Below are 27,497 nucleotides of genomic sequence, written 5' to 3'. Positions count from 1 at the left end.
TTGATTAGAGCACATAAGAAAAATCTTGGAAAAGTTTCTATTTGTTGCATCACATCAGCTCACTGCAGTTATCATATGACATGATATTTGGGATTTTAGAGTAGCTTTAGGCTTACTTTTATAATGGCAAACAGAATTGAAAACCAACAGCATAAAGAACACAAGTATAACAACATGCAAAGAAAACTAAAGGGCAGCATCAACATAGTTCTGCCCTAGCTTCATTTGAAAGTACTGCATGCGAGGTAAGCTTGTTGGGTCCTTGAAACATGAGAGGGCAGAATGGGTGAAAAGGACAATGCCTTTTCTTAAATATAAGAAAATGATTTATACAATTGACAAATTGTTACCTTCAGAGTTAAGTATTACTTGCAATTTCAAAAGACAGTATTCTTTCCATTTTAAACATATCATTTGTACATAACAGTATGCCTGTTGGTGATTTGATCTTTTGTATACTCTACAGTCTTTCTGGGTGCCTTTGGGTTAAATTCTTTACTGAAGACCAATAACTCTATTACTATTAGTTAGTTGAAGCTCGTTTTAGGCAGCTTGCACAACTGCTAATTTTATAAACTAAAATGTGTCCCGCGGGTTACTGTACACAATTAAGTTTCAAACTGCATGTCTAACATAACGTGAAAGACGGGAGACAAACTGTAACCAACCACGTCTGCACTGGTGGACCCAGGTCAAATTCTCTGACCCAGGCTACATAAACCATAGTACACCATAGTCACTTTTTGGCAAAAATGAACAACCCTAAGATGACGTAAAGCTGATTGACAGCTTTTAGGGCCAATCAAATACATTTTAACTGTAAACAGAGGTCGCTGTGCCAATGACGATTCAATCTTTGTGGGTGAATGGATGCTATTGGATGGATTAAACATGCGGAACTGACATGCTCATTGCGCGGGTCTGTTAAAAAATATCTGCCACGCAAATTTATCCACCCAACGCTTCAGCAACGGCTTGTGGTGATTACATAGCTTTATGTTAATTGTCGATTGAAATTTGTCAGCGGGGAAAACGCTTCAGTTGTATTGTCGCGATCCTTCTGTTAGCGGAAACATACGTGACAGTCCATAAATTGGATTAGCGCTAAGTAAATCCACCGGTGAATGATAGTTTAGCAGACTTGCTAGCTGGCTAATTCTGAGTGGACTGTTGGGAGTGAGGACTACAAAAATACATGTCGATTTTGTCAAACTGATATATTTTGAACGTTTTTTTTTTATTTAGCATTAGCTGTCCGGCCAGTTCAAGACTCAAATGGTAATGTAGACAATTTCGTGTGTGTCGTCTTTCACCATTGCAGGGCCTGGGCTGACGTTACATGCATTATAAGGTTAACGTAAACAGTTTTACTAGCTGTCAGCCCGTGAAGAGGTCAATAGGTTAGCAACATGGATAGCTACAGTCAGCGGTTTGAATCTACATCCGGACGAGACAATAAACATCAAAAGAAGAAGGGCTCTTCCAACCACAGCACGCAATGTTACGATGAAGGAGAACGGAAACCTAAGTTTGTAAGTATAGCAGGAATAAGAAATGTCTGTTTTATGTTTAGCTCCTAAACAGATAAAGCATTTTATAGACTGCCATAGAGTGCATTCTGTAGCTACATGGTGTGGGGGTTTGTCGTTTGAATTTTTGAAATGAGATCCACGCAGTCTCCATCAGCACGTTACGTCTAGTCTCTGGTACCACCCCTGGACACCACACAAATAAACTCACGCAGGTAGTCACGCAGGGCAAAACGGATCAGGAAAAGTGGCTGAATTTACCATAATATACAATATATAAGTTTTATGTGGATCATATGGTCAAATATCTTAGGAAACATAGGCCAAACACAGCTAGAGCAGTGGAACAGTGGCAGAGGTGTGTTGCGCCTATGTAATGTCCTTACATGACAAATTGCTCAGCCTGTCACTGAGAAAATCCCTTTACAGAATATCTCAAACAGTTAAGAATGCTCATTCAAGGAGTTTTCTTTGTGAACAGTGACCTTGAGTGTTTGTTGACTTTGTTTTGCATGTAGGAAATCAAAAGGTTAAAATTAGCCCAGGGTTTAGCCCTTACACTAATCCGTGTGCTTCCTACTACTACAAACCAACCAGTGCTGTGTCTGCAAGGTTTTTGTTTGCAGCATTTTTTTGGGGGAGAGATAAGGAGAAGTTGCTATTTGTACCGGCACCACTAACCTATAACGGTTCTCAGTTAGGGGTCTCGCTGTCAAAGCAATCAGGCAGGCTTCTATTAGCAACACGCCTTTGCCCCTTTCAGACAGGAGATTGGTGTGTGACACAGATCTACTTAATGCATGCTCAACCTGCATTTGACCCCGTTCTTATGAGAGTCCTACTTCAAATTAATTCCTTGTCGCCACCATTCAGAGATTCTACTCTGCAATTGTGGCAAATGTCTGTACAGAAATGATTTTTCAGTCCAGACTGTTATTATCCACTCCTGCTGATGAGCTGTTAGCTAAATCTCTAACATTTACCACCAGTAATGGAAATACCTGTTCACCTACTAAGATGGCTGTCCAATGCGGGCTGAAAGGAACATTGCCAAGTCAGACAGATTGATTTGTGTTAAATCATTTGGATTGAAAGCCAGTATGGGGTTAACCTGTAGCATTGCAATTCATCTGTCAGAAAGGGGGTGAAACAGACATGCACACTGTATAAAGTGTGTAAAAATAAAAGACACTTTATAGAACACATTAAATATAACCATTGGTCAGACATATTAAGCAATATTAAGAAATTACTTTGGGCTCTGTGGTAACTTGTGATAGGCTTTTGTCCATATTTTTCCGTGACTACAGAGATGCTGACTGTTTGATTGTGTCTCATTGCTTTACTGGAATGTGGATTCTTGGCAACCTGCCACAAAACTTGTGTAACATCAAAAAATTTAATATCTCTTGACAGATTCAGTATAGATGCAAAAAATCTTATAGGAATTTTAAAATTATATTGCAGTCATAAATCACTTTACTGTGAGTATAAAAAGTAGCTACGATGTTAAAGATGAAGATGAAAAATATTAGCAGTAAAATAGTTTAGTTGACAGATGCTCGTTTTTCATCATGTGACTCAGTATGGGAGTTGTATGATGTGGGAGATCAAAACCCCTGTCTCTGGAGGATGGTTTTGTTGTGGATGGAGACTATTAACATAGGTTTCTAAACACCATCCCAATCCATGTATAATCCCACATATTATCACTTATTATCTCTTGACTGTGATGACAAAGGAGCTATAATGCTAAAATACATTCACACACTCTTTGCATGTTTCTTCTTCAAAATGAAAGCAATACAGATGTTTACTGTGAAAAGTCTATGGGGTGTTGTGTTTGCATTGACTTTTGGCTGTTTACTTAATCAGTCAATCATTGCCATCATTCAGTTGTCCACAAAGTGAAAAGCAAAGTAAAGTAGTTGAGCTGAGCTACACATTTTTTGCTCAGGCTGACTAAGGTTTTAGATACTGAGGCTATACCTCTCTGTGATCCTTCTTATAATTTTGTTCTGTTTACTAGTCAAAACAACCAAAGAACATCTTGTTACTTCTTCCCAAGAAAAGATACATACATGTATTTATGATGGAACAGTACAGCTTAGTATTGACACCTGTAGTCGCTCCCTCTAACTAGATTAAGTTTAACAATGTTGTGCAACTGTTATTATAACAAATTACTGAAAGCAAGGCATATCCTATCTTATCTTATCAAACATTGTAAATAATTTCACAGTGAGTAGCATTGATTTATTTGACTTAGTTACCTCAGTAGGTGGCACTGCAATATCATAATATTTACTGGAGCTGGCAGAAAGTTAGTTTGCCACTAAAGGACACTTCATATGTGGTGACTGTTTTTTTTTTTTTTTTTTTTTTTTTTTTTTTTTTTTGTCTCCCTTGCCCCAAACAGAGCATTATAAAACTGAACAAAAACAAACAAAAAACGAAAAGAGAGCATGTTCATATAATGTGTTGATGTTCTTCTAAGATGCGGTTTTGGGCCTTTTTATTTGTAGGGTGAAGAGATAAAAGGATAAGAAAGACTATTCGTTGTCACATCCAAAATCAGTTGGTTGTTAGTTTAAGCTTAGAATTTATGATCTCATTAATGGAATGGATGTTTAACATCTTTTTTTTTTCCTATATCACTAATTTGTGTTTTTAGTGTTAATGAACAAAATTATTTACTCAAATAAGTGACCATGAGAACAGTTCAGCATTACTAGAGCACTTGATGTACCGCTTCTATTAACCTTTTTGAGTCTTGTGTGATACACAAAAGAACTGGTTGGGAGGAAAAGTGGTGCACACCCGATCTGGTGTTTGTCTATGCTGTCTTGCTTTGGTTTGAGTTTTTGGTTGTTAAGGTTTTATTTACACCTTGTTTTATCTTGTTTTAAGCGGCATCAGTTGTTTTAAAACCAGTAGCTCTTCGCCCCAATGGTCATCGTTAACACATATGTGAATACAGTAATTGGATGTTGGACAAATGTGTAGGACGAGATCATCACGAAAGGGTGGTCTCGGCTTGCTTCCAATCGAACCCTGGTTTGTGGACGTAAACAAACCAGTCACAGGATTTTGTGATAGCAGATATGTGATTTTATCACTAGAAATAATCCCACCTGCTGATTGTGAAATCTTTTCAGGATGTGATCTTATTGACCTCTATAAGCCATAATTACCATAATTAATCATTTGGTAATCATGCTTACATCTTGTAAGCGTATCAGTGTGGGTATTTTCCCTGTTTATTAAGTCAAAAGTAGCTTAAATGACTGTATGATATGAAATATAACTGTTAAAGACGACCCCTTTTCGTCCTGTCTCTGCCTGTTATCCGTTATTCATAACATGTAGCTGATTTGCAGTTATTTCTTTCTGAACTATTTGCGACAAAACAAAATTCACATATTCCCTTCTTAAACTTCTTTCGGTCACCAGAGTTTGATTTCCTCACGTGATGATGCAGAATGACAATAGCCAAAACTTGTCAGTTTGTAGAACTTTGTGTTTACTTCTCTTGGCTCACTTGTAACAAGTCTGTATGAAACCAGAACCAGAACTAAACTTCAATATTTTATCGTTTTTTTTTTTTTTTGCTTTGGTCCGAAACAAATGAATCCATCTACCCATGTGAATACACCTTTCATTTTTGGTTTTTCCTGATTTCTGTGTTTACCTCGTTTTTTCTCCTGTGGATTGCATGGTAAATGTTTTACAAATCAGTGTGTTCTCTATGAGCAGTGGATTACTTGTCTCAGTTAATTGAAAAAGATGTCATCACAGTTTAATTAAATGAACAGTGTGATAGTGGAAACTAAAATGAATTCACTGACATTTACAAATTACTGCTGTCAGGCCATCTGGTTTTGTCCATCTAAAGAAAAAAAAGGATTTGCAATTGTGAGAGCCGAAACACAAAGCATCGCTGGTTAACCATATGACTCCATATCTAGCTTTATGGCAGCCACAATTTTATTTGCTGTTTTGTTAGTTTTTATCATAGGTTTTATTTTTTTTTATATTTCTTACTGTATCTGCTTGGGGAGCTGCTTTTGTTCAGAATCACTGTCCTGTGCTGTCTTGCTCCAACTCCCACTGGTGACTTTTTTTTTTTAATTCCACAATTGTTGTCACTTTGCTTGGTTTATATGAAAGCCTTGGAAATGTACAGTTGGAGTCTGGATGAGAACTTGCCTTTGCTAGCAATTTTAATGTGTGACTATATATGGGTACTGAGAGAGTGTCACATGTTGCCAGTTATTTGTTTGATGAATCTAATGGTTGTTTCATCCAAGATATGGGTGTAACTAACAGTTATTTTTGTTATTGATCAAGTATTTTCATATTTAAGTCATTAATCGTTTAGTCTATAAAATGTTAAAAAGTTGTGAAAAATTAATTTTAATATTTCCGGTGATGCCCAAATTGCTACTTTTGTCCAACAAATGTCTGGATTTTTAGATAGATAACTTGTTTTGTTTGACCAACAGTCTCAAACCCAAAGATTGTCAGTTAATTATGAAAGAGTTAAAGTAAATCAGAGAAATGCAGTCAAAATGCAGTGCCTGTTGTGTGCCTGATGGGAACGGGCTGATTGTTTGACTACTTGTGGATTCCTTTGTATGATACTGATGATTTCAGATGCAACACTGAGACACAGTTAGTATCAACTCAACATTATAATACCTTATAATTAGTTTTAGCCTACAATATGTTTACAAAATGACAGCCAAATATTGGGTCTGTGAACAAACTGCAGTGATATGCTTAATTACAGAGACTTGAGAGAGGCTGAAACAACAAAACACTAGCTGCAAAATTTTGAGTCTCTTCATTAAATTATGAGATTAATGAGAAACAAGGAGAGCTGGCATAATGTCTATCCATTCATTTTATGTTTGCCATTTTTGTGGTCCGTCCCGTTAATCCTGCAGGGCCGAAACAGGAGGACTAAGTCACTGTTGGATTATATTACACTGTTCAGGGCATCCCTCCGCCAGACTTTGCATTAGTAGAACTGAACTGGAGATATTTGATAGCTTTAAGTATGATTTTGTTCTTATAGTGTTCACAGTGAGTTTACTCTTGTAAGAAACACGTATTTAATTCTGTTTAGGTTGGTGCTGAGTTATGCTAAAATCCAATTGGGGTCAGTGACCTTTTCCTCACTACTGAAGAGGTTAATTATGATATAAACCAGAAATAGACCTGATTGATTATTGGCCTGGTTTGGGACTCACAAAAGACAGGCTTTATCAAAGTTTATATAATGGATGGATTGATTGGTTTTTTTTAGAGCCAATTTTGATTATTAACAATCAGTGCATCTGATAACCTATAGTTGGAACTTATGTACATTTGCAAAATCTTAGTCTCAAAATGTCGAATAACTAGTGATGAATGGAATGTACAGCCAGCAACTAAGTAATATTTACTATAGTAATATACTGAAGTACAAATTTGCATTTTGAAGGCTAATATTGTATTTTTTTACTCAAATGCATTTATTTGAAAACATTTGTCACCAGTTACTTTGCAGATTCAGATTATTCATGATAATTGGAAAATGTTGATTAATTGATTCAATATTCAATTCTGAGAGGTGTGAAGTAAATTCCATAACTGTCAGCTGAGTCTGTAAATTACACCTTGGTGGTTCATTTACTGCAGTTTTTGTGTACTGGTAGCTTACTATATGCTATCTCAGTTACTGAATTTTGGCCATTTTGTAGTTGTGAAGTGCATTTAACCCTGTTTTGAAATCCCAAGTATGAATAAAATCATTTAGAACAATTAAAGTTGAATTATTGAGGTTGCTTAATTAGTTTTCTTTAGAATATAAGCATGCTCTGGTGTAGTATGTCAAGATGTGGGCCTGTGAGGTAAAACTTTGACAGCTGTGTCCAATTAGTTTGGCCAATTGTCAAGCTTATCAGTGGAGACAAAATAATTCCTACATTAGGCGTATGGTGGGTCAATTTATTTTTCACTCATGGTAAAAAATTCAATCAGCTTCTTTTCTAGCACATTTTGAACAAGAATGTATCAAAATGTACCATGTTAATCTTGGAACGCTCATTAGGGGGATGATTCTTTGACACACTGGCATATTTTATTCTAAACGATTTTATATTAATTAAACTTGTGGGCATTGATTTAGTTCTTTGAGCTTCTGTGTTTTTGCTGTTACCTCCCGTGAGCACTTAACCTTTCAATGTCAGTTTTTTTACTCATCATTTATGATCACATTTTGAAATTTCACATTGTCTTCATATATTGATTTCTTATTCTTTAGTAAGATTTTTCAGTTGGCATTTTTGACTGTGTTATTGATGTTGAGTAAGATACATTTAAACTGTCTCTTTGAATTTCAACATGGGTTTAACAGTCAAGACAAAACAACAGCAACATTTCACTCTTCTAAACCCTTTGAGATGACACTTTGTGTTTCTGTCCTAATGCAACGAATTAAAATTCAATTATTAGTATGTTAGCAATCAATCTGTTCAAAAATAGAATCACCATAATGTGCTCTAGGTTGCTGTAAAGCAGAACTTTTTTAAAATAATATTTGATGCAGTTGCTTTATTTACCCTGACGTGTGTTATTGTTTTTTTTTTGTTCCCACCTGTAGCACTTACCATTTAGAAACCTCACCGATGATGTGGTAAGATTTAAGAAATGCTGTGCTTTCTCCTGTGTTGTCACTCTGCAACATTTACCATGTCTTTACTAAAAGGAATCTGAGCTGGTTATTTTGAGTGGCAATAAAATTAATCTAATTGGATTAATTAACATCATAGAGCACAGCCTGCTTTTCTCACTAACTAATGTCTTTGTTGACTACGTTTTACCTACACAGTGCACAGTGCTTTGTTCAACATATGTTAACCAGATGTTCCGTCTATGTGCTTTGTTTGCACTGTTCTTACTGACTGCATTGTTTTTCTAACTCATTAATGGCCAATTGTTTATTTTACTCTGTTCTGAGTATAAACCATTTAAATATGCTCACAATCTAACACATCCTTAATATATCTTAATTGTACTTTCACTGTATTTATTTCAGTTGTCTTTCTCTGTTGTCTGTACAGCTGGACAGATTCGCCAGTATTCGGATCCCGGGTAGTAAAAAGGAGCGGCCACCCATATCACACTCTAAACACAGTACTAATGATTGGTCCATTTCTTCAACATCCGCCTCACATCAGCTTGAAGAGCTTTCATCAAAGATCACCTCGGAAAAAGAGATCTTGGCTCTGTTTGAAAAGATGATGGTATGTGTTTTTTTTTTGTCATTGTACAATATCATCAAAAACAAGATTGTAGCTTGACACATAAAATCTACATCTGACACGACTGCTGTGACTGATTTTGGAAAATTCTGGAAGCTGATCTCCATTCATACATGAAGATAGATGAGTCAACATAACAGTAGATAGAACAGCATGAAGGTTAGCAACAGGGTGGCTTTGGGGAAAAAATGGCTGTTGTGAATACAATAATGTGTATCCACTAATATAACTAGCCCATTTTTTTAAGGATTTACAGAAATAAAACATTGTCAATTCTAAGATAAAAAGTTAATGAAGACAATAATGCTAAAGGAACAAAACTGATAATTACTGCACTGTGGGGAAAAAACCTCTTGTCAGAGGTGTTGCCAAAATAAAACCAAAACAAAAAAAGAATATTACAAATTAACATTTCTGTAAGAGTCATCTTCTCTTTCTGTTTGTTTTTCTTTTCAGGAGGACATGAACCTGAGTGAGGAAAAAAAGACTCCTTTGAGAGACAAGGACCTCAACACAAAGAGAGAAATGGTCATCCAGTATGTTTTTACTGCCTCTAAAACTGTAAGTTTTTGAATGAATAAATGTTTTGACTCACTTTTAAATCATATGTTTATGATTTTATTTTATGGTTACATTATTATTATCTGAATTTTGTTTGAATGTCATAATTATAACATAACTTTGCTTATACTCAGGACGCATATTTTTATTGCATGTAGTTTTCAATGAAAAACTTTCAGGGATTAAGTTTGATAATTAAATTGTCTTTTCAATATCAACATCAGCGGGGTATATTGGTTTACTTACCTCTCTCTTGGAGATATAGTTACACTTGCCCTGAGACACTTTTAAAAAAATATATACCAGTCCTGTATTGATAACAGGTCATTGAAATTCCCATCCAATAGCATGCTTGGTGCCTTGGTGGATGCTGAGCTTGTCTCTCTTTATTTCTCTGTTTTCTTCACTCTTGCTCTCTCGGTCTCTCTCCTTATGTTTTTCTGATTTGTTCAACCTGTCCCAAAAGGTGATCAAAAATATTTTCACCTTTTAACAATTTCTGTTGCTTCAGGCTGGTCGTGCATTTCAACATAAATTGTTGATTCTATTCAGTTATAGTTCCTCACAAATAAGCGCGGTTTAGTATTCATTCTGCATAACATATTTGAGTGCGGAAAGACAATTGATTAGATTTTGTGTATCTGTTTTCCATCATCGTTGACTGAACCTCCTTCAAAGTTTTAGCAGTTAGCCCTGAGCTCTTTCTTTGCTCCTTCTCAAAGCGCAGATGGATCTTGGTAGAGGGTGATAAAGCTGCCAGTGTACAGCAGAAAACGATTAAATCTCCAAAGAAATGGAAAGCACCGTATGGATCATTCTTTCTGTCCCAGACCGAAAAAGGCCATGCTTTACATTGATTTCTGCTACCTTTAAGAATATCAATTTTTCAGTCCTTCTGAAAGATGACATTTTGAAGGTGATATTCCATTAAAAATCCATCTCAAGGTGTGTGTAGTTGGTATGGGATCAGTTTGTGATAGTTACTTAAAATAATAATGGAAACACAGCCTACTCAATATTTTTTTGTTGCTCTCATTTGAACAGAAGCTTGAGAATAACTTTTTTGTGAGGGCATCCTGAACTTGAATCAACAGTGTTTTCATAAATAAATGGAAATAAACCAGCGATTGAGCGATTGATCACACTGCAATGCAGTCAACTCAGTTTTTCTTTTACATCTTTGGTTGTTTTTGTTTTTTTTTTAAGATTTTTCTGTTAACAAATTGACACCGTGTCGTGCCAACAAGTGTTGCATTTAATATATTTGTTCTTACCAGGCATCTCTCTAAAGCTGATGTAGGCTGTCCATCTTCAGTTACCCTGGGTAGCAGCCTGTTTTTATGCCTGCATTTGTTTACTTGCATGGTAGAATAAGGTGCTCACTGGCCAAAAAGCAATAAATAAAAATGATTAAAAAAGCCAATTTTATCAAATGCTGCATTTACGTAAGACATTGTTAATTGCATGTTTTAAAACAGAGGTTGAGGAAATTCGTATGTTGACTTGCAGTGTGTCTCATGTCAGTGATTACTAAGGTAAAATATTATGACAGTTGATCTAAAATATTCAGCAGACTGAATTTAATTCTGCTTTTAATTTTTAAATCACTGTCAAGATTATTGCATGGTCAAAATGATGATTATTTATGAGGCTGGCCAGGCTCTCTTAGACCAATACCTGTTTAAAATGTCCTCTGCTGGAAGCAGCAGAATGGTCACAGTGACATATGTGGGACCAAAACCACTTTGATGCCAGTCTTGGACAAATAGGCATGTCTTTAGTTAAAACGGCCCTGCCAGACATGCGTATTCCTGCCATGAGCAGCACTCATGGTTCTCTGACTACTGAAGGCCTTAGAGATCCTGGGAAACAAGCAGACCATCATTGTGTCTCTCCAGGATGGGAGAAGCATTTGACCACTAGACCAGAAGAGGGACGGAAAGGGAGGCCCACACTTACTGTATCCATGATGGGCTAGTTTGCTGCCAAGGAGTGGATGGAATTGGCAAAATTGCAGAAGCATGTGAGGCAGGAGTCGGCCTAGGCTTGGAAAGAATTGCAGTCATTTCAGCCATGATGATACCAACACTGAAGGATGTTGTTCTTTTCACTGAACAGTGCTAGATTCATAGGACTGCTGCCTGATTGGGAGGTGAATGGATTCATATGTCTTGTGTTGCTGAGGCAGAGTCTCACTGGGGTAAGCCTGTGGTGAAGTCCAGCAGAGGGTGGAGCACATACTAAATAGTCTTACTATCACAGGATACTGAAGCCATTATGATGATGATGATGCTTTAGTTCTCCTGGCTTTCATTCAACATGCGTGTGAGTTTGACTCTGGCTGTATGGATGATCATTTCTCCTACTAATGCTATAGAGATTCTTCTGATCATTATAACAGACCTTCTTTGATGACTGAAGATAAAAGTGTGCTTTCTGAGTGAGATTTTGGCTTATTTTTAATTGAGGAGAATATTATAGATTGAGGCTTGATGAGTCTGGGGAGAGACAGACTGGGCATAGTTCCATTGTTTTGGCAGCTTGCAAGGGTTAGGGATTATTTATTCCTGCTGGTGGTGATACAGGCTGATTTGTGGGGCTTTGATGAATCAAAAAAACATACTCAATGATGTGTGACATTTTGGCATTAATAGAGCTGTTTTTTTAAAACATAAAAACAACAACTAATAAGTAGTAGTTTCTCTCTATGCCTCCCTCCCACTAAGAAACACAGAGATACTTAAGCATTTTGTGTCTTGCTACTGTTGTTCAGGACTACAAAAATCTACATGCATATTTACTAGTTTTTTGAGATGCAAGTAGATTGTTATTGGATGCGGGATGTAGATGCTGTCTTTTTCCAAATCTGTGGTCAGATACATTTTAATTAGAAAAGTGTGCTTTTATAAAGGCTCTCTAGTCTTTAAAATTGTACTTGGATATTGGGACCAGGACAGGGAGAACATTCAAGTACAAATAAACAAATACATAATAAAATACAAATACATAATAAAACAATCCAAATCTTTTTTATGTGTGACACTTGTTGTGTTCTCTTTGCATGTGATCAAAGATTGTAGAGCATTGCAGTGTGAGAGTTGATGGCTGTCTCAGTTAATCACTTTGATTTCTGTTTTGATGACTAAATTTTGAACCAACATGAAAAGATTTTAGATTCTGGGCCCCATTGGAAATGTGCTATTTTTGTGAAATATTTGGAGGTTTGAAAACTAATTAAGAGACGTGACTTACTGTCACATTAAAGAGAACTGAGGAGTAAACATTTGGGCTTGTGTATAACCCAGGGCTTGCTTAAGGATTTTTGGCTGCCGGCTTTGATCCAGAAGCTTATAAAAATTAGTTAGTCATAAAACATGTTGTCATTCTGATTTCAAATGGTAGCCAGTGTTAGCCAGGGTCACCACTGAGGATTTCATGCTGGAAATTAGAACTTAACTTTTCCATGTTGATTAAGAATAGATTTTACAGACACAAGTGATGATATTTTGTATAAACAGAATAGTGGATAGTTGTTTATAGTCTTTTTAAATTATGTAGTGATATACTGAATTTTCAAAGTAAAGACCTGATGCGTGCTTTTCCAAATTAAGACAATTATTGTATATGGATGAAAATTGTCTGTGTATAACATGAGTGGGTATGAAAGTGGCATTTTTGAAAGGCTTAGTTGTTCATAAGCAAGGATGCGGCAAGGTTCACCACTTTGTTAAAATATATGACTGCATGAGTTTGGGAACAATTTGTAAATAAAAATAATTAAAAACTAAAGCATTTTCTGTAAACAACCGATTTGGAATTAATTGCATTCTGTTTTTATTAACATTTTACATAACATTCCAACTTTTTTGGGACTGGTTCCATTTCTTGTGGTCTTTGAACAGGAGTGTGAATATGAATAACCTGACACTTGTGAAGGAAAAAGTCTTTGGATTGTGTTGATGTACTTGGGTTGGGTTCTGTGATGTACTTATCCACAGTCAGTATTTTACTGACAGTAGTTGGGATGCCCCCTAATTGGACAAACAGGAGGAGTATTGGTGTAGGAAGCTAAGCAATGTGCTGTTGTGGACTGTGGAAGCAGCAAAACATATTTTAGCTACCTAAGAAAGACTATGGATAAGTACCTCATCCAATCCTATTTTAATTTCCTTTCTTCTGTGATTGACTGTAGTTGATTATTGATACGGGGCATTTCTGTCAGTGGACTGACTAAAGAGACTTTTTGGCCTCATGTTGTTTTGTTCACCTTATACCTGGCTACACTAAAGAGAATTCTTCTTCCTCTGTCTCTTCCAGGGTAGCTTGAGAAGCAGCCGTCAGATATCTCCCCAGGAATTTCTGGGAGAGCTGAAGTCAGGGGTGATGGACGAACGCCTGTTTGCCTGTCTAGACTCATTACGAGTGTCCCTCACCAGCAACCCCGTCAGGTACAGAACACAATTGTAAGACTGAACTGTATGAAATAGCAAGTGATGATTACATGACTTAATGTCTGAGAAAAATGAATACAACTTTCGGAATTCTGGATGCCCATATAACTGCTCCACTGTTCTGTAGAGGGTAGTAGTTTAAAATAGTGCATAATGGTGGTGGGCACATTATCATCAACTTCTATGCAATCTTAATTTAATTCAGTCTAACAGCCCAGCAATAAAAACTACTTTTTTAAGCATGTAATGAGCTTCCACTTGAGTTAAGGTGTTATAGGTGTAATAGCTCCATGAAATTAACTAGTAAAGCCATTTTACTCTCCATTTCAATGACTTACATTTGTTTCACATTTCCACAAGTTTTAATGCTCTTTTACTGCATGTTTATAGTAAAAAAGTGATTCTCTAAATTTAGTTTTTAATTAAAAACAATCCATCAGTTCCCTGTTGGTAAAAATATTATAGATATAGGAGGTTTATTTTAGATGAAACCATGCTAGAAATTCTGTAGTTAGTTAGATTTAAGACTTAGATTAAAGGATATGCATTGATGCACATCCTGAACATGTTATTTGTGGATTGTTTACTCGTCTCGGTCTCGGAGTCTCGGACTAGGCTGGTGGTGAGCTGCTCCTTTATTGCTGTTGAAGCCACATTGTCATGTAGATCTCTTGCAGTCTCCCTCTCTGCGATTTAGATGGTTTCTTTTGGACTCCCTCTTTCTGAGGATAGGGATAAACAGATTTGTTTCACGTTATCATACACACTGATGAAGCAACATTAATGGCAGTCAAAGACCTAAGCTCAAACATTTGGTCTTTGCTGTGCCACCTCTTATCACCGTGTTCATGATTAAAAGTTTGTTTACAATTCAGAGTTCATACTGTCATGTAAAATCTGAAAATATCACCTGGTCAACAGCTCTTTTAAATGACCAAGTACATTATGAAATTTTTCAGATTTTTCAAGCCATGTTCCCTGACAGCCAGATAGCAGGCATGTACAGCATCTTGACTGATGAAAGCTCCAACTGCTATTTATAGACTAAACAGGTGGACTTGATGGTTAGGCTATAGGTCCACTCAGCTCAGAATTTATGAACCATTCATCATAAACCTTTAACAAATCTCAATGGATGAGCCAAACTTGAACTGGAAAGTGTTCTAAATACAGCAGGGATGTGCAGAAGCACGCAGGGAAGATGCTAATCACTTGATTTGTGCAAACTGCATATACTGCACACATATATTGGATGTAAATCTAAACATAAACACAAACTCTCTAGCCTGTACTGGCTGTGATTTGATTGCCCTGCCCGTCATGAAGATTTTATGAAAACAACTGGATGCAGCACACCATGCTTTAGATTTGCAAGCATCGGTGGATCGAGAATGTCAATGTGTCAGAAAGAGAACTGCTGCTCCGACTGCACGTCAAGTACTATGTCCAGAGTCAAACGATAGGAAAAGGTGAACTGCACTACCCCGTCCAAATGTGAAGTCATTTGAGGAGGTGAAAATTTTATTTTTCTGATCCTCTCCCCCTGAAAGTGGGGTTGCTCAAGAAAAAAAGACTGCCTTCCTCAGCATGTGTGAAGCACATCAAGCCATGCTGCCCTTCCTCTTTGAAGGCATGTACAAACTGATCACAGGTAAGGATAAACATGTTGGTGTTGTAACTGTTGATGTTATTTATTTTGCATTCTATCAGACAGTGTAGTAAGTTAATAAACATGATAAAACTATCATAATAGGTGTCATAATCAGTCAGGAAATGAATTAGAATTGTATAACATAATTATGTTTTGTTCTCATTTATACATTACTGCAAGACAAGCAATTTTAGCATTGCACCGTAACAATGTGGCGGCAACCACACTTATAAGAATATAAACGGCATACAACACTGTAGTTTGTATCATCTGCATTATGAATGGGTAATACTCACTCTTTGGGTGTGTTTAATTCACAAAAGAGAGTAATATATTACCTGGCTGTTGTTTGTAAATTTGCAAATGAAGAGTGAGCCCACTGAAAAATAAAATTCATTTCAACCATTGGTAGGGGCTTATTTTAAAAACAAGTAAACAAAAACCAAACACCTGTGAGAGGCCACATCCACCCCACCACTTGAGATCAGAATGGATTGTAAGATACTCTTGGTCACACTACTTGAGAAGTTGCTGAAAAAGACACCACTGCCTCGTCTATCAATGACAAATGGACACCCTTCTATATGAGACAACGGGACAAAACCATTTGATGAGTTTATCATGTCTTATGAACAGGCCAGTGTTCAGAGAATATTTTCTAAACAAAGAACTGACCTTAGACAATCAGAAGGAGAAGTCTCTGGTGGCTGAGAGGCTCATTGTTGACCAAGTCAGATCTGTTTGGGGCACAACAAAAGTATAGGTCACCAAAGAGCTCCTCCTCTTAGCTGCAGGAGCTGGATACTGTGGCTACCCAGGTGAAGAGTAGAGAAAGGAAAAAGTGGGAAGCTGTTGACCTGAAGAGAATGGCCCTCACAGATGAGCTGGAAAATTTAAAGAAAGAAGAGGACTAGGATGGAGGCTGACATTTTATGCCCTTGAGAAATCGGTGAATGAATAGGCTGAGAGAGCAGAAACTACAAGCAAACTGACCTTCATTGCCCATCAACAATTTCTGCTAACAATCAAATAAAAGAAAGCTCCGGGAAGGGAAGGCTCTTTTCTTTGAATGTTCCAGTAGGTTAATGGTAAACAGGGTCTATATTCCAAACAAAAGGCACATTTTACTGGATGAAATGCTTTTTTACTTTCGAAACATTATTGTCTCCCACTTACTCATACAGGACAGACTCCTGGTTGGTTGTTTGGCTTTCTCACTGGTTGGATAATCGTTACTTATAAGAGTTATAAGTTATAAGAAGAAGTGTTTTTTTAATCCGTCAGCTCTTCCTTCACCAGAGAAACTACAGTCTGTCTTTGCTTGTCAAGCATGCACAATAACCTTATAGGCTATAATAGTGTTGGTAGGCATGTGTGAGAAGAAGTGCATCACAGCTAAAGTAGCACATTTTTAGTTAATGTAGAGATAATGTGCAGACATGTTCATGCCCGCTGGAAATATAAATACTCCTTCCAGTTTAGGTGAAGATTGGTGCCTGTTTAGAGAGGAGTGCATGATTGAGAGAAAGACAACTACAACAGAGCCATGAATCAATTGGTTTAAGAATAGGGAGGGTTTCAGCTGATCAAGATTTGGTTGACTATTGTCCCACATTTATGTTATCTTGCTGATGTGTTAAGGTTTGGTTAATTTTGCTTATAACCCAACATCTATTAACTTGTAACTTGCTAGTTAATTTTTAAGAACAAAAAACAAAATTAACATCAGAAACACTTTTGTTTTAGTCTGGCACTCACTGCAAAGGCTCTGAGTGAGGAGCACAGTGGACTACATCTATCGATGGCTGGCAATTGTAACTTGGCCGGTAATGTTTTTTAACTGCATTTCGTCACTGCATCTCTTGATGGCATAACATATCTGGGTCAAGTTACCGAACCAGCTCTTTGAATCCCATGCCCTGAATCACGCTGACTGGCAACATATCACTCTCAGTCATTTAGCAAACCTTTGGACCTGCGTTTATCACACACATCCTCGAGCACGGCAGCCGGATATTTCTTCTTAATGTAATACATCATAGTGCTAGCAGTGCTACTGAACTGTAGAATAGGATCACACGATTTAAATTTAACTTTGTTGCCTTCCTGGATGAAATGTTCCCGTACCAGACTTTCCAGTCATTTCATTTGGACTGAAAAAAAAAAAAAAAAAAAAAAAAAAAGATTGCTGTTGGGATGTTGATGAGATTTTCAAAAAATATACTAAATAGTGCTTCTAAAATGCATCAGCAGCCCCACCTTTAACAGTTTATGATTGCCCACAGTCAGTCAGTCAGTTATTTATCAAGCCATGCAGCTTGAAATACATTTATTTCAGGTATATTGTATACTCCTTGTTGGTAATTTAATAAAACACCCACTGGTTGGAAATGTTTTCGTCAAGGTAACCAGGGATTGCTTTAAAATGCATTGTAGTTTACTCTATGAGAAAGTTAGGTGGCCGTCACGGGCAATGAGAATCAGAATCAGAATCAGAATTCCTTTATTTATCCCTGAAGGTAAATTGTTAAAGGGATCGACAGTGCATTCTGTTTATTTACTAAGCACTTTATGGCTAACTGCGTGGGTATCTGTCATGTCTTTTTGACTATAAATCAAGTTCTGCACTGAGTCCAAAGGCTATTTGAGAAACAGACCCGAAAATACAAATGCACAAAATAAACACAAATTGTCTTTAAACATTAGAAAAGCAGATCCCTTTTAATCAATTTAGATCTCTTTTAACAGACTAAAAACAGTGTGAAAATAGATTTTTCTGAATTGATGTTCTCTGCTGTTGTCTTTGGCCTGTTTAACGTGTAACTTGTCTGTAATATCTTTCCTGTACCTCCACTGCTTTCAGTGCATTGTTAATATTGTTTTACATGTATTTGTTTTAGATTTATTCTATTGTAATCAGGATGTCGTTGCAAGGGATAGCCTGCTCTCAGTGGCCTTCCCTGTTTTTAAATAAAGATAATATATATACATAGATGCATCACCTGGTAGACTTTCACATAGGCAGACTCAACTCTCTGCTTTTGTGAAAGCCTTCTCATGGCTCTTCTTACTCCCACGCTCAACTTTTGAGGCTTACGTGTATAGCACTCATACCCACCACTGCTTTCTTCCACCTACTTACACAATTAGTACAAGAGTGATGGCACATATATGTAGTAAAAGAACACAGTCTTCATGATGTTTTCTAGAACCTCTCGAGTGCTGCAGCTCTATCAAGACAACCGAGAGAAAATTAATGTTGAAAGCATTTAATAATGAGGACTCACTTTTTGTGAGCCTCACTGTTGCCAAAGACTGATGGTCTTCAGAATGTTAATTAGGCAAACATACTTAAGTGTCAATTAACTATGAATGGAGTTGTAAGTATATTGTTCCCAAAAATGACATTTAATAAAGTCACCCCTGATAAAATGGACAGTCAGGTTCATGTATAATGACTTAGTTTGTCTCGACCACAAATCTGTGTTGGCTAGAAACAATGGGTCAGTACCAGTACCCACTTCCTGTGTAACAGCCTTGTTACAATCCTGAGTTGTGGGATTGATTTCGCAGTAAAGATATTTTTTCTGCCACTGTTCTTGCATGCTGATCACTCTCACTTTCTTGGCACTATTGTAGCAAACCATCCATCCAATCCATCCATCAGGTAGTTTCGTTCTGTTAGTGCGCTGACAGACTTAAATGCTGTCTCATCGGATTCCTTCTGGTGGAGCAGAAAGACTTGAAGGTAATTTGGTACTTCCTGCACAGTGTTACACTATGACACTTGCTTCTGACCCCTGTGCACCTTGCCCACCACAGCTATTCTAGCTCTCTCTTCTTTTTGTGAAGAGTGGCGACAGTGGTAACCCACAGGACCAGGAAGGCTACAGGATGTAATTGTATTAAATAGATTTGATAAATGGATCTGACAAACAAGTGGAAATTGGTTTTTGATATTATATTAAAACTGACCTTCGGGTTTAAGGCCACAGATTTATTTATTTTTTTCAGTTTAGCTATAAAGTATGGTAAAGTTTAAGATCCCTCCATCCCATCCCTCCACCCTTCCATAGACCAATGTTTTTAATAAACCTTGGATACTTCTTTGGTCTCTCATGCATCTGCCACACATTTACTGCACACTAAGAGTCACCATACCTTAAGCTGATCATAGTATTGTCATAAGTACAGATATGCACTCAAATGTTTCATATTGGTGACTGGACAAAGATTTATAGCTGTATTATGGTTTTAACTGTTAAAAAATTAAACAGTGCTATTTCACACAAAAACACACAAAAACTGAAATCTTTAAATCATCATAAACAACATAAGTTTTTTGTTCTGCTTAGTGTTTTACCAGCATCTGCTGGTGACATCAGCCAGTCCTCCATGAAAGCACCTCCTCTATTTTTATTTCAGAAGTTCCACATTGCTGTGACATCTCTCTGTCCCTGGAGAAGCCTCCTGTAGACAGTTAACTTGCTATACTCGGGACAACATTTTGAAGATAATTTTTTATTTCTGGTTCATAACCGCTTTAGCGGAGTGCAACACTATGCTGGAGAACTGCCTGGGAACCTTGGAAGTGTTCTCATGAGACTCTGTTACAAGTCAAGCTACCTTAGCTGTGAAGTTAGCCAGATAAGGTGCCTCATTTTTCTCTTTGATTTATGACTGTTTTTATTTCCCAGGGAATGGGATGATGAATTTGTTTTCCTTATTTTTTGATGCTCTCTCTTGCTTTGTCTGTGTCCTTCTGAGATGATAGCCCTCCATTGAATGGTGCTGTGCTTCTTTTGCATCTGTTGGTGACTTGTGACCACAGTCTGCCTCTAAGCTCTGAGCATTATCTGCTATATATTCCATTGTATAGGTATCAAATAGTTTCAGTATTCACATCTTGGGTGAGTTTGACCAACAACATGCAGTAATTTTCCCGCAAGACCAACAAGCCATGTTGAATCTTTATACAAAAGGCAGTCAGATTTATGTGTTCAAGACAGTGGTTTGACTGCTGCTATGAGAATCATATTTCTATACACTGTCTATAATCATCTTGATGGTTTGAAAATACTATCCCTTTTCCAGAAGTTTATTTCCAGCAATTCAGTTTGGTCTGGTTTATTGCTAATTGATGAATTTGCCAGCACCAATAAAAATAATATCAAGTGTGGATGGGATCAACACAGATGTAAAGGGTGATGTAAGGCATTTTATAGAAACAATTCTGTGATTGACATGACAAGGATTTAATGCTCCTGACAACCACTACAGAAGCCTTCGATACTGATGCTGACAGGACACAGATCTCAATTAATACTGATTGATGAAGGAACTGCAGGTACAATCCATCCATCCATTTTCTATATCGCTTAGGTGCAATGCTTTTCAAAATGTACAAATTCTCTGGGTAGCATAAGAAAACTACGTAGTAAACTGTTTGTGTTGCATGCATCATCTTATGGCCTGCCATATTGACGTGTTCATTTCACGGCTTTAATGGCTGATGACATGCCGATCTGTTGCTGGTGGAGGAAAAAAAGACCCTGCGCCAAAACATTTGTTCTGTAGATGTGTAGATTTGCTCTGCAACCTTTGTAAACACTGATGTGACCCAGGCCATGCTGTGCCATCACACTTTATGCATCTGTTCTGTGTCCAGTATGATGCCAAAAAAACTATTGACAATAACAATATTAACAGGTAGCACTCATACATAAAGCAAAGAAAAACAGTGGGGAGGGTTTTCAGATCATTTTTGTACAACATTGCTCAAAAATGCAGAGGACAAGTTTCTCATTTGGGATGTGGGAGGGGTGCCAGATGTTAGGAACTAATGAAACCCAAGGGCTGCCAGAGCATGCTAGATTAGTAAACAGTATTTAAAATACTAATTACTTTGGAGTCTAGACAGAAAGCCTGTCAGATACAAATCTCTTAATGGAACCACTTTAAAAAAGCAGGTCATTCTATGAATGTAATTACTAACTCTTTAGAAAGTTATCATTTTAATTATTTTGATTAGTATTTTTTAGCTAAAATGTTTCTATTTTACTATTATTTATTATCAACTGCTCTAAAATAATTGCAGCCTTATTCTTAGACTGAATGGTCACTGAACGATCAATGACCTGGCTCCTGGATAATCGGATGGATATCTGGTGTGTTAGCAATTCTGGTTGCCTGTCTTGTGCTGTGGGTTCCAGAGTCTGGTTTCCCACACAGCTGTTGTCAAGAGGTCCGTTATAAACCATGGTTTTCTTGTTTTTATATTATTGCAGTTGTATTTTACAACTAAAACTGTAGTCTTGAAACTAGACTTTTTTTTTTGTTATTGTTGTTTTTCCGTTCTCAATACATTTATTTTTTGTTTCACAGATATTTTTTCTCTTCTTTTGTCAACATTGAGGATGTAAGCATCTTGTTTTCTTTTGTTAAGTGTGAAGACCCACGTCAGTTGATTTGCAAGTTCTGGCTCTGGCACAGTCTATCTAGCCTTATCTACCTTATCCCAGCTCTCCTGTGATAACTGTGATACAAAGACACACCCTTTAAATACATTATTGCTTCAACTTAATTGTTCTTACTTTTAATGGTGAGACTTTTCTCCAGTGTTGTGGAGACCAACGTTAGATTGTCCCATTCTTGCCTATTTTATCTGCTAAATTTGCCAGGTCTTTTAAAATAAGCCTTTTTATAGCTCATCACTATCCATTTAACTTTTCACTCATGTGTTTCAAGGCACATGTCTTTGAAATTTGTTGCCACAGACTCTGACAGCACAGACCTATTGGTTTCTGGTGCAATAATGCTTGCTATAGATCAACTGATTATTTTCCTTTGCTCTCTGCCTCATCTACTGATGATGAAAAACCAGCATGTACTTGGCACTGAGCTATGCATTTCAATGAAGCTCTTGTCAAGACCCTCACCTGTACTACTCTATAACCAGAATGGCTTGGGCCAAGGCCCAGTGAGAACTGGATACATTGATTTTTTTTTTTCCCTCAAACATAGAGAACCCTTCCTTGGCTATCTTGGCAACAGCCTCTGCTGTCTTCATCAGCAAGGCTCTGACAATTTTTGTCAGTTTGCCTCATTCTCTTGACCTTGTCACACTCATATATTCATACATCTCAACGCAGAGACATACACTGTTTTTCTTCATTTTGAAGTGACAGGAAAGTGAGAATATGTTGCGTATATATATATATATATATATACACACACACACACACACACACACATATATATATATATATATATATATATATATAATATACAGAATTTAATGTACAACGCTGATTTCCAAAAGTTAATAAAAACAGATTGCAATGATTTGCATGTCTTTTTTTTGGAACATATGTACTATAGATAAAATAAATATCATTAGTTGTCATTCACTGCCATTGTATACCACATGGTTAAATCATTTTGTTTTGGGAATTTAAAAGTCACCAATTAGTTTTCCTTATGGAGTTAAATGATTCCCACGTGATTCCCAAGTAAAAATGTAAAGTAAAAATGCTGAAAGGTGTGTGAAGTGTGGAAGAAATTTAAATAAAACATACAAAATAAGCATCTAACATCTGGTTGCCATGATTTTAGAAACAAAACAAACAAACAAAAACTGTTTGTCTCTATTCTTTATCAACAATGTAACAACAGACAAATGATCACCTACCTAAAACCCCCCGCACTCCTTTTCAAGAAATTAAATTCAGTTAACAGCTTCCTGTTTTATGCTGTCACCTTGAGAATTTCTGTAGATTTGATGCTGGGAGGCATGCAGCTTGTTGATTAGAACAGTGCAAATATTGAATGCTAATGTTCACAGATGTTATTCAGTTTCAGCCAGAAGGGAGGTGCAGTCACTCACAATCTCACTCATGCTGCGTTTTCCTGCATTTTCTGCATACTGAAAGGTTTCTACCTAAGCTTACAATGTAGGACTGGTTTCAGTTGTGCTCCTTCTTAAAACTTCTGTTATTTTTAAGTTGTTGTTGTTCCTTGTCCCATTCTTGTTGGATCACTAGCATATGATTTGTCAGTGGTAGGGAAAAGTAACACTTTCATTCTTGATTGCTGTTTTGATCATATTCAAGACCTGTTTTCATATGGAAGTAGTGTAGTGCATCTATTATGCTGTGCACCATTATCACATGCATACAACAGTTCTCACCCAGCCCAAGCCAGAATTCATAACAACCTCTTAACAGTTAACCTGCCTTAAGTGATTTAGGTAGAAACTTAATGAACATAATTAAAAAGGGTGTGTATATATACATATATATGTAATATATGGGCATGAGATTAAAAGTGACCAAATTACAAGAGCTAAGTATTCAGTCATTCAGTTCAGGGAACAAAACTAAATGCCATGGTAAGATCACTGGGGAAAGAACTCTGTTCCTTTGTCTTTGTGTTTGACAAAAATATAATATGTCATCAGTATCTGATACTTAGATCAGCATTAGTACAGAACAGGAATTATTTCATTAGTTTGTCGATGTAGGCAAAAAAAAGAAACATTAATACCATATATAGCCTAAGATTTTGATATAATGTCTTTTATCACAGTCCCTGGGATCCATCAAAGGCACTTTCTCAACTAGATGTGTCTAAATTCTACTTTCACATGAAGAGCAGCAGGGAGATTCAATCTTCCTATAGCTTATTTGATGGATCAGTTTGAACTTGCCGAACCTCCTTTAGAGAGATACAGTTCATAAATGTCACTTGCTTCACACAATACAACTTCATAAGAACCCCATTCTGATTTTGACTTTATCTTGCCATGTCTCTTTCTTTTGTCACTTCACCTTCACTTCTTTTAACTGAAGGTATGGTTAATTTGGCCAAATTAGATGTTTGAAAATAGTGTTATTGAAAACTGAACTCTGTCTGCAGAATCTTTAGATACTGAATGGTTTTGCCTGTATGAAAGTAAAAATTTGTCCTGACATATTGGTATATCCTTTTTCTTGTTATTGCTGTACAGTAAATCTCTGAAATTTAAATGGTTCTGATTAGATTTTGCTGCCTAATTTATTGACGGATTATTCTTGTCTTATTACATCGCTTTGAAAGTCATTATATCACTTTAACTTTAACTTTATTGTGTGAGGCAATCTGAGGATGGTATTATTATTAATTATTATTTATTAAGTGTGTACAGTGATAAAACACAGAGTAACTAAAGCTACATGCTCAGCAAAAATTATAGAAACAGTCACAGACTGCTTTAGCACTCTGCTCGCAGCGGTTCTTTCAGGGGCAGTCGTGGATCAGCGGTTAGGGTGTCGGACCCGTAACCGGTGGATCGCTGGTTCGATTCCCCGTCCCGGTGTCCATGGCTGAGGTACCCTTGAGCAAGGTACCTAACCCCCACTGCTCCCCGGGCGCTGCACGCGGTCGCCCACTGCCCCGGGTTTGCTGTGTGTGTGTGCACGTCACTTGGGTGGGTTAAATGCAGAGAACAAATTTCGTTGGAGTGAGTTCCCTCCAATGACAAAATATGTCACTTTAACTTTAAAACTTTAATTTATCACTGCTTGTATATTTTGTCAATCCAACAAATAGAGGCACCTTTTCTCAGAATTTCTGGGTAATCTTGTTATGTCAGACATGCAGATATTTATGATGGGGTCACTTTTACATACATTTCTATGTGTCAGCTTAACTTATTTGAGAGTTGTGATGTGCAATGACACCATTCTCCTGCAATATGTAAGCGTCCTGCTTGATACATGTCTTTTTTTTTTCTTTTTTCAACTTTACTGCTGCAGCCTTTCTCCTGTGCACAAAGTACTGAATTCTGCCTCTGCTTTCCACAGTTGTTGATAAGTATGAAGGTATTGTTGTCAGTTGTGAGTCGAACACTGTTTTGATATTGATTTAATGTTTGTTGTTTCAGCTGGGTGCAGAGCTTTGGGCATGAGGGTCTTGGGTTGCTGCTGGACATTTTGGAAAAGTTGCTGTTCAAGAAACAGTAAGTTATGTGTTCATTAATCTTTATTCTAGTCTTACGTATTTCACTATAATTATTTGTGTATTCACTAATCTAACAGTTACGTAATTTGGTAATTTTTACCTTGTTTAGTGTGTTGTCAAGTGTATTTAAACCCCAAATTCCTACATTTACTAGTAACACAAAAATGAATTATATTATATTTATATTTATAAATTTATATAATTATATTTATTTTTGTTTTCTATCATTCACACTTTCTTGCATTTATTCTGAGCTGCCTTTGCACATTTTCTTTTACCTATATATGAGAATATACACTAATTTTTGCATTGTTTGTTTTTTGGTATTGTACATTAACTACTCTTCCTCACTTTTGGTTCTAGTCAAGAGAAGATTGACAAAAAGAACCAACATAAAATTGTTCAGTGTCTCAAAGCTTTCATGAACAATAAGGTAATGTAATCTTGTTGTGTATAAACTCATTTGTTAATGTTTCTTCATTTTAGGTCAGTTACCAGTTTTAATAAATATAAAAATTTGTTTTACTGTTGTTATTGTTGTGTATATATTTTTCAAAATGTTTCTGTGTGGTTTTAAATCAGCACTGATCTGATCTGTGCTGATCTCATTAATTGTTTATAGTTGAAATTTTTTTTGTGTCACTGGGCATTATGGCACACGTGAACTTTATCTGTGATAATGTACCACACTACAGTTTAATAGCCATAATGTCTCTCATGTGAATATTTCTTCTCAACTGATAAGGTCATTTTTAAAAAAATCTGCTGTTGGACTTCTTGTCTAATCTTCATACTTCTTCAGATACACTGGAAATGCAAAAAATATAACAGAGTTTGAGTAGTAAACATAAAGGTGCAGTGACAGACATTCAACATAAATCACGTATTACAGAGAACAAATTAATTGCAGAAGCAAAAGATACAAAAGTTATTTTCATAATACATACAATGTCACACAGTACAATAAAACAGAAATGTACTCAAACTGACATCTCTCCCTGACCCAATTTAATTCATGTCATTGTGTTTGGTAAATGGATTTTATTTGGACAAGCTATATTTTATAACCTACTTAATGCACCTGAAAACACAATGGATCATTCAGTCAGTCATGATGGAGTTTTTCCATAAACTTGCATAATATTTTTTATTATTTAATTACAAATTATGCACTATGTTTGAGTTACGGGATTTAGCAAAACTGCAAAACAATGTGATCATATTGTGACAAAAAAAGGTCAATAGACAGTTATGCTGAATTATCGCCCAGGCTTTAGCATTTGTACATTAAAACATGTTTTGTTGAAGCAGCTTTTTCCACAGTGCTTCAGCTTTTCCTGCTTGTGTGCTCTTAGTCCACAGCAGTTATAGAGAAAAAAAAAAAAAGAAAGAAAAAACTTGCCACATGGAGCTAAAACCCAGTAGAGACAGATATACAGCCGCTCTGGCACAAAGTGTGCTGTAAGGTCTCATGTAATCCTGCGTCTCAACAGGCGCCAGACGCCAGCATTTACCCGTAGGCCTTTCTGTCAGCCCAGACCTTTCCCTGGCTAGAGAGGCATCTTGGGATAGGATGTACCCACAATGCCAAGAAGACAGGTGTTCTGTGCCAGCTGTCAGTGCATCCTTTTTTCTTGTGCCTTCCTGCGTCAAGTCACACAGTTGCATGTTTTCTATTGTGTGTCACCAATGGCATGATGATATTTTACTACAAGTTACCACACTGGGAAACTTCCCTTTGAACACATTATCTGTATCAGGAGTACATACTTCATTAATACAGATTTGAAGTGTTGACTGAGCTGCACATTTATTATAAAAGCATAAAGTAACTGAGCTTTTACTTTTATCTAATTTTACTTACATGTTGAGTATCTTCTGACTTCAGTGTCAGTCAGTATTTAAACTATATGTCTTGTGTTTTGAGGAGTTAGAAGATTTGCTACATTTACATAAGTTTACAGAAAACTGACAAATATTGAAATTTGCTCTTGCA

General features: G+C 36.6%; 1 protein-coding gene across 7 annotated transcripts in view; it reads left to right on the top strand.

Moving 5' to 3' along the window:
- The first annotated feature begins 868 nt into the window (after positions 1–868).
- LOC124060217 (protein diaphanous homolog 3-like) overlaps positions 869–27,497 on the top strand; it is a 146,955-nt gene continuing 120,326 nt past the window's right edge. For 3 of the 7 annotated variants that reach the window (XM_046390908.1, XM_046390943.1, XM_046390890.1), the window contains exons 1-7: positions 903–1,532; positions 8,179–8,211; positions 8,639–8,821; positions 9,296–9,400; positions 13,718–13,848; positions 25,425–25,499; positions 25,865–25,934. In XM_046390908.1, the coding sequence (XP_046246864.1) occupies positions 1,410–1,532; positions 8,179–8,211; positions 8,639–8,821; positions 9,296–9,400; positions 13,718–13,848; positions 25,425–25,499; positions 25,865–25,934 (720 nt within the window). In that variant the 5' untranslated portion in view covers positions 903–1,409. Of the gene's footprint in view, positions 1,533–8,178; positions 8,212–8,638; positions 8,822–9,295; positions 9,401–13,717; positions 13,849–25,424; positions 25,500–25,864; positions 25,935–27,497 lie in introns of all 7 variants that reach the window. The other 4 variants (XM_046390934.1, XM_046390917.1, XM_046390898.1 and 1 more) reach the window with 3 other exon arrangements.

This window comes from Scatophagus argus, chromosome 1 (assembly GCF_020382885.2).
Source record: "Scatophagus argus isolate fScaArg1 chromosome 1, fScaArg1.pri, whole genome shotgun sequence".
NCBI lineage: Eukaryota > Metazoa > Chordata > Actinopteri > Scatophagidae > Scatophagus > Scatophagus argus.
The sequence above is the reverse complement of the archived record's forward strand: the minus strand, read 5'-3'. Positions and strand labels throughout refer to the sequence as shown.